Source organism: Loxodonta africana, chromosome 3 (assembly GCF_030014295.1).
Source record: "Loxodonta africana isolate mLoxAfr1 chromosome 3, mLoxAfr1.hap2, whole genome shotgun sequence".
Lineage (NCBI taxonomy): Eukaryota > Metazoa > Chordata > Mammalia > Proboscidea > Elephantidae > Loxodonta > Loxodonta africana.
The window spans coordinates 49,962,440-49,970,995 of NC_087344.1; the positions used below are offsets into that span (position 1 = coordinate 49,962,440).

At 46.6% G+C, this 8,556-nt stretch overlaps 1 protein-coding gene across 1 annotated transcript in view; it reads left to right on the top strand.

Moving 5' to 3' along the window:
- TMEM51 (transmembrane protein 51) overlaps positions 1-6,720 on the top strand; it is a 77,930-nt gene extending 71,210 nt beyond the window's left edge. The window contains exon 4 of the mRNA XM_003413456.4: positions 1,260-6,720. Within this exon, the coding sequence (XP_003413504.1) occupies positions 1,260-1,665 (406 nt within the window). The 3' untranslated portion in view covers positions 1,666-6,720. The remainder of the gene's footprint in view (positions 1-1,259) is intronic.
- The last annotated feature ends 1,836 nt before the right edge of the window (positions 6,721-8,556 follow it).

The following is an 8,556-nucleotide window of genomic DNA, read 5'->3' on the forward strand; positions in this document are numbered from 1 at the left end:
ATGTCTAAAAGGGGGACATCGGTGGTCCAGTGGTAGAATTCTCCCCTTCTATGCGGGAGACCCTAGTTTGATTCCTTGCCAATGAACCTCACGCACAGCTACCATCCGTCAGTGGAGGCTTGCTTGTTGCTATGATGCCTAAGATGGACTAGGAGGAAAGGCCTGGTTATCTACAGAAAATCAGCTCATAACAACCATATGGATCTCAACAGTCCGATCCTGTTGTGCATGGAGTCACCATGAGACTTGGGGAAGGGAGGGGGGACTCAAGGGCACTAAAAACAATGTGTAAAACTCATCCTGCCTTTTCAGTTTTCTCTTTCCACAGTCAAGTGAGAATAAGGTTGAGGAACTGACCTGTCCTTTGAGTCTCATGTTGAACTCACAAAATAAAATTACTGAATAATTTGAAATATGTGTACATTTTTAGATAATTCCTTCTCTTCCTGGGGACAACTGTTTTGCTTCAAATTGGCGGCTACATTTTTATGTTGCCTTTTGGCCAAAGGACCTCCTGGGCACTGGAGTAGCCCATCCTGCTTGTTATTAAGTGTGAGGCTTAGGGCAAGAGGGGTTTAACATCCAGATAATAGAGTGTAGTACTTGAGAGTGTGGTCTTTATTTCCTGCCCTCTTCCTAAAGGTATGACTAAGTCATTTAGCCTCAGTGTATCAGTGTCTTCATCCATAAAATGGCGATAATAATATACTTATGTCATAGCATTATTATTGTTGTTAGCTGCTGTTGAGTCAGCCCACAACTCACAGTGACCCCACGCACAACAGGATTGGACCATTGTGAATCATAGGGTTTTCATGGGCCGATTTTCGGAAGCAGATCACCAGGCCTTTCTCCCGAGTCCATCTTAGTCTGGAAGCTCCACTGAAACCTGTTCAGCGTCATAGCAACACACAAAGCCCCCACTGAGAGGTGACTGCGCAGAAGGTGCATTGACTGGGAGTTGAACCTGGGTTGCCTGTGTGGAAGGCGAGAGTTCTACCACTGAACCACCACTGACCTCGATATAGTGTTGCTAAGAAGATTGAACTGGTTCATATATGTTAAAGTCCGTAGAACAGTGCCCAGCCCGTAGCAAACGTTTTAAGTGTTAGCTTTTAGGGCTCATTGGTTGTTTACATGGCTAGGGTATGAGGTCTGGTGGACCCAGTGCCAACGTGAGCTTTAGAGTCCTTTTATTTGTGATCTGAAGTGGTCTAAGCAGGTGCTAACATTGCCTGTTGTTATTTGTTGTCTTGCAGCCAGGAGGAGGAAGAGGTCACCTCAAGGTACTACGTTCCCAGTTATGAGGAAGTGATGAACAGAGACTACTCTGGAGCAAGGGAATTGGACCAGAACCCCAGGATGAGCATGTCCCTCCCCTCCTACGAGTCCTTGACAGGGCTGGACGAGACGATGCCCACCACCACTAGGGCAGACGTGGAAACCAGCCCGGGGAACCCGCCCGACAGACAGAACTCCAAGCTGGCCAAACGCCTGAAGCCTCTGAAAGTTCGAAGGATTAAATCCGAAAAGCTTCACCTCAAAGACTTTAGGATCAACCTCCCAGACAAGAACGTGCCTCCTCCCTCCATCGAGCCCCTGACCCCTCCTCCCCAGTACGACGAGGTCCAGGAGAAGGCCCCAGATGCCCGGCCACCCGACTGAGTGTCCCCTCAGCCATTTGCCCTGTGGTCCTCTCACACCCTTGGCACCACAGACTCCACACAAAGCCACTTCAGCCACACTAAGGAGCAGGTGGGCCAGATGCAAATTTAACTCTGTGGGTGGGGTGTGGGCAGGGTGGGGGGGTTCTGTGTATGTGGGTGACTCTGATGTCCCACAGGACCTTATCTAGCAGGCAGACTGGGAAGAGAGGTGCCTCTGGATTCATGTTTTATGGATCATGTCAAAGGGCTTGTCATATGTGTCTTCTCTCTCGTCTTTCCTCAACTCAGAATTGGTGACAAGAACACTCCTCTTACTGAGTAAGAAAGGACACCCAGCGACTGGTTTAGATCATGGTGGGTTTTGTGTTGCTTCCACTAGGACTGTTTTGTTTCCAGAAGAAAACAAGTGCTGCCTTTGCTTTCTTCACTGGAGTCTTCACCTGGGGGATAGGAAATATGACTCAGCTTTGGAGAAAGGGCGTGGGGCGTTTCATTAATTGAGCGAAACAGGCGAGATGATTGCAAGGGGTGAGGCCCAGGTGGTGGCTCTCTCATAGCCCACGAAGGTGTTGGTTCTATGAGGGCCAAGGCCTGATGAACTTCAGCAAACGATGAATAATATAATCATCCTAATTGGTACACTTTACAACTCTCCCGTAACCGCAAAGAAGGAAAGCCGTATGAGATGTTCTATTCCTTCTAAAATGCCGCGCAACTGTGCTTTTCATAATAAAATATTTTATATGTAGTTCATTTGGGTGTTGAATTGCTTTAGGAGCTCTTCCAAGACTGACTCCCTTAGGAGAAATATCAATAATAAAAATTAATATGTAAAACAAAAAACTGAACCCACTGCTGTCGAGTCATTTCTGACTTATAGCAACCCCACGTGTTTCAGAGTAGAATTGCACTCCACAGGGTTTTCAAGTGGCTGCAATTTTGCGTTATCGAAGGTGCCGTTGGGCGGCTTCAAACCCCCAACCTTTTGGTTAATAGCCAAGCACAAACCATTTGTGCCATCCCTGTTCTCACTGCCATCAAGTCGATCCCAAATCATAGTGACTCTATAGGACAGAGTAGAGCTGCCCCATAGGGTTTCCAAGGCTATAAGTCTTTACAGAAGCAGTCTGCCAGTATTTCTCCCATGGGTCATCTGGTAGGTTTGAACCAGCAACCTTTGGGGTAGCAGCCAAGTGCTTAACCATTGCACCACCAGGACTCCTTGTACCACCCCAAAAATACCAAAACCAAACCCATTGCTGTTGAGTCGATTCCAACTCACAGCGACCCTATAGGCCAGAGGTAGAACTGCCCCATACAGTTTCCAAGGAGCACCTGGTGGATTCAAACTGCCGACCTTTTAGTTAGCAGCTGTAGCTCTTAACCCCTATGCCACCAGTACTCAACACTTAATATGTGCCAGGCACTGAACTAAGTTATCTTATTTAAACTCTGCTACAAAAAAAAAAGCCTGGTATTATTGAGATTTTGTAGGTTAGCTTGCTTAGTTTAATTAAAATAGCCCGCTAGTAAGTGGCGGAGCTAGAATTTGAACCCAGGCCATCCAGCTCCAAGGCCTGAGCAGCTTTGTGTAAAGAGCTGTTCTAGACGTGAATGAGGACTTCCATTCGCTGAGACCTGAGACTGGCCCCAGTGACCCATGTGCCCAACAGAAAGTTTTGGCTGTTTAGACAGCAGCTCTCTACGTGGGCTTTAAACGCATCTCTTCCTACATCCCACTCCTGACAACTGGCCCCAGGCAGGGAGCTCACTGACAAGCTATATGAGTATATGGGGTGGGTGAGTGTGTCCTCATGGAGTGGGGACATTGACTACCTCTGGGGCCCAGGAAAGCAGTTTCACCAGTGAGAAATGCCCAGGGAATCAGAGACTACTAAAGCTGGGAGCAGAGATGTCTGGGGCCAAGGTCTTAACCCTGGAGCACAAGTCCAGAGGGTGGATTCCTGGTATTGTCGAGCATGGAGTGGGCCTGCTGAGGGGTCTATGCAACTAGGTGCTTTGCTGGAAGAGTAGATGCTTAGCTATGGGTGGTGCAATCAACTACTAACCTAAAGGTCGGCAGTTCAACCCACCCAGCTGCTCCACAGAAGAAGGGTCTGGAGATCTGCTTCCATAAAGATTACAGCCAAGAAAACCCTGTGGAGTAGTTCTACTCTATAACAGAGGGAATGGCCATGGGTTTGTTTGATTGTTTGGATGTTTCCTAACAAGCTCCCACGGGAGGGAAGAGGCAGCAGTGAGGAAGTGAAAATTACCTTCTTATCTCAGTCTTGGCATCAGTACCTACAGTTCCAACCTTTCACTTTCTTTATGCAAATAAATTATTTAAAAAAGAAGAGACAAAAATCCGGCCTCATGAAATGGAGTCCTAGAGAGCTGATTTGTTCCCCAGCCCACTTCTGAGCCAACCTGAGCTTTTCTGTGTATCCTTTCCTGCCTGGACTTTGCTCACCAGTTTCTCCCTATGCTTCTTCCTAAGGAAGGGCCAAGGGGGAGGGAAAACAAAGGAGAATAGTGAGGTCCCAAGGGAGCTGAGAAACAACATTCTAAAAGTGCTCTTAGTCTGGCCTTGGGTAGGCATCTTTTGGGGTGTCTGCCCATCTTTGACCCTCTTTGAGGGAGAAAGAGGTTTGGAGCTTGTATTGGGTTGAATAATGGCCGCCAAAGACACTCAGACCCTAATCCAGTGGAACCTGTGGATGTTACTGTCATGGATTGAATTGTGCCTCCCAAAAATAAGTGTCAGCTTTGTTAGGCCAGGATTCCCAGTATTGTGTGGTTGTCCTCCATTTTGTGATTGTAATTTTATGTTAAAGAGGATTAGGGTGGGATTGTAACACCACCCTTATTCAGGTCACCTCCCTGATCCTGTGTAAAGGGAGTTTCCCTGGGGTGTGGGCCGCACAAAGGGAGTTTCCCTGGGGTGTGGGCCGCACCAACTTCTCTCTCTCAAGAGATAAAAGGAAAGGGAAGCAAGCAGAGAGTTGGGGACCTCATACCACCAAGAAAGCAGCACCAGGAGCAGAGCATGTCCTTCGGACCTGGGGTCTCTGAGTCTGAGAAGCTCCTCAACCAGGGGAAGATTGAAGACGAGGACCTTCCTCCAGAGCTGACAGAGAGAGAAACCGTCCCCCTGGAGCCAACGCCCTGAATTTGGACTTGTAACCTACTAGACTGTGAGAAAATATATTTCTCTTTGTAAAAGCCATCCACTTGTGGTATTTCTGTTATGGCAGTATTAGATGACTAAGACAGTTACCTCCCATGGTAAAGGTTTTGCAGGTGCAATTAAATTAAGAGAGAGAGAGGGAGATTTCTCTCACACGCACACGCAGGAAAAGGCAGTGTGACCACAGAGCCAGAGACTTGGAGTCATGCAGCTACAAGTCAAGGAACGCAGACAGCCTCCAGGAGCTGGGAAAGGCAAGGAACAGATTCTCCCCTACAGCCTCCAGGGGGTGTGCAGCCCTGCCAGCACCTTGTTTTCAGCCCAGTGACACTGATTTTGGGTTTCTGGCCTTCAGAGCTGTAAGAAAATGAACTTCTGTTGTTTTAAGCCACCAATTTTGTGGTCATTTTTTATAGTGACTGTAGGAAAGTAATACTGGATTCGATCTTCAACTCATTAGACACTAGGGCCCTTTGTACCTGCATGCTGTGGTGACTTTCCCTAGAGGGTGGGAGTGCTGTGGGAATAGCAGTTGGGGACCCCGACTGTTTTGTATGTGTGGAAATGATCACATGGAAAATTATTCATATGATTCAGAGAATATATGATACATAACTCGCCTTCCATGCAGGAGACGCCGCTTCGATTCCTGGCCAGTATCCCCCATGTTCAGCCACCACCCGTGTGTCAGTGGAGGTTTGCGTGTGGCTGTGATGCTGAACAGGTTTCACTGGAGCTTCCAGACTAAGGTGCACTGGAAAGGCTTGGCCACCTGCTTTGGGAAATCAGCCCATGAAAACCCTATGGATCACAACAGTCCAATCCTGTTGTGCAAGGGGTTACCATGAATCGAGAGCCAATTTGAGCGCAGCTAAGAACAACAATGTGATATGCAAAACATAGTGTATAGGTTCACCTCTGTCTAAAATGAAGGCAGAGAGAATGTTAGCTGGAAATGTGAACCATAGACTGGAGGCCTGAGATGGTGCCTAGAAAGGTGAGGAAATTACCTATAATATTAAGTTAAATTCCACCAGGTGCTCTCATTCCCGTTGCTCATTGGTACAGACCTATCAGTGGTGTCACTTTAGTTGGTGTCACCCAGCACAGTCACTCATGGTATCACTCCTCCTCCCTTGGACCTCCTCCCGAACCAGACCATACAAAATCCTTAGTGATGTTTTTTGTACTAATGTTACTAGTTTTAATCATAGAATAATGTGTGATAAATATGGTTGTACATTGTTCAAATGTAATATTTCTTAGGTTATATGAATACGAACAACAAAATTATTTTGTAAAATCTTTCTGCGTTGAATTATGACGTTATTAGTTATAGCATTATCAGCAACTCCAAAAAATTATTGATATAGGTTCACAAATACTAATTACCATCATATCGTAGCTAAAACACCAGAAAATTGGACACAATCAGCGATTATAAAAACACCGGCAACAGCAATAAAAAAAACAGTGCTTGCTTGTAGCAGGTGCAGAAAAAACCACACGACTCGAAGCGTCATTGTAATTGGGTTATGATGACAGCTCTGACTAGAGGGCATTAAAAAAAAAAAGTAAATTAGCATAGATTTTTAGCCTTGTAGGTATATTGATAAGATTAAGCTGGGCTTATGAAAAATGTTTTTGTTGTTATAACTAACTACAGGGATATTTTTTAAAAATTAGTAAATTTCGGCTGAAACCCTGCATGAAAATTTCGTAGACCATCATTTTAGTGTCACTGCCTGACAGTGTCACCTGATGCAGTCCACATCCCACTAGTGATGCCACTGAGGTCTATCCTTATCCTCAGAACTCTGTCTTCTGACTATCCCCCCCCCCCAAAAAAAAAAAAGCCAAAAACCAGAAGGAAGACGCTAGCCCTTTCCTTTACTCTGCACCACGCCTTTGCTCTTGGGGTAAATATAAGAAGGCAGAGATGAGGGAGAAAATACAAGCTGCCTGTCTAGTCTTGGGCCCAAAATGTCCCTGGGGCTGTGAAAGAGCAGACAGAAAAAACCTGAACTCATTAAGGGTTCTTAAGACTTCCACCCCACCCTGAAGGATAAATCTTGGTAGCCATCTTTGCATCATGTGACCTCCACCCCCCGCCCACCGCCCCCCCAGGCCGGAGCTGATTGGGCCTGAGGTATGTGTCCTCTTGACCAAAGAGAACCAATCAGAAGCCTAGCAGGACGGGGCCAGTCTCTCCCAGGCATTGGGTCCTGGGCTCTAAAGGCGGGCTGGGTCATGTGGAACAGGAGCTAAGAGCCATTTGGGGATCAGCATGCCAGACCATAAGTGAGTGAAATGGGAAACTTCTGCAGAGAGAGTGATGCTAACTCAGACAGGAAAAATGAGGTCTCAGGCGTGGGTGCCTCATTTCCTGATGACTCCCCGGTCCTTGGTCCTTGTCCTGTGGTAAGCCCAGCTATAATACTACCCTTGAGTTCCATGACAGACACTGTGACCTTCCAATAAATTCCCCTTTTTAGCTTTGATCCTAAATTTAGCTAAAGTCCTTGAAGACAGGGGCTGCCTTTGCGCTGTCCTCAGCGCTGGACCCGCAGTTGATACTCCACCTGAACTTGGTTTTTATTTTCACTGTTCTCAGGCTGGTTACATCCTGGCCAAGGGGAGCCACCCCAGGTGATTGAGGCATTGAAGCATGAAGCATGACCTTAACTTGCAGTGTAGAGTGCTTCCTGGTTTGTGCTGCTGAACCAACTGGATTCTTCTGTTCCAGCAATATTTTTTGAACTCCTGTTACGTGTCAGGCACTATTCTAGGCTCTGGGATACAGCAGTGAAGTTAAAGCCCTGCTCTCCATAGGAAGGGTTATGGCTTGGGCAGTGTTTCCCAAAGTAGGTCCCATAGCCTTGGGCAACACTGACTGTGGTCATCTGGACTGGCTACTTAAATTGAATACAGTAAACTTGAAAGCTGCAGGGTAGCCCTGTCCACAGAGAAAACTGGTTTGCAAAAAGAGGCGAATGGAGCAGAGGGTTACAGAGCAAACAGCCTACCCAGAAAGAGACTTGGAGGTTAGCTGGTTTGCATTTCCCGGCTCTGGACACGCCTCAGCCTGGGCACACTCCCTGCCCTTTGCATCTACCCCTTGTTGAAGTTTGCTTTCGATAATGTCCTGCCTTTCTTTAAGCAAGCTGGAGTGGGTTTCTGTTACTGAAGGCCAGCTGTCCTGAGATAACTCAGTTCTGTATGGACTAGCGTGAGATGGCAAAGCCAAAATAAATCCGCAAGTGTGCAGCAATACTGACAATAGGACACTGCTGTATCACCAGAAATGGACGGATCGATTGCACCACAGGCTGCAAAAGGCAGTACACGGAGATTACTGGGCACGTTTGTTGTCTTAAAAGCTCCGACAAGAGCCCTTAACTCCTCAGACAAACCTATGCGGAGTTATAAAAGGGCAGCCCCAGTTCTGTCTGTGAGCATGGAGGGAGAGAGACAGCTTTCACCAGGGAAGACTCGGGGCTTTTTTTTTTTTTTTTTTAATTATTATTATTATTTATTTACTTTTTTATGGTGAAAATATACAAAGCAAAACATACACCAATTCAGCAATTTCTACATGGACAATTCAGTGACATTGATCACATTCTTCAAGTTGTGCCACCATTCTCGCTATCCTTTTCCAAATCATTCCACCACTATTAACATAGACTCACTGCCCTC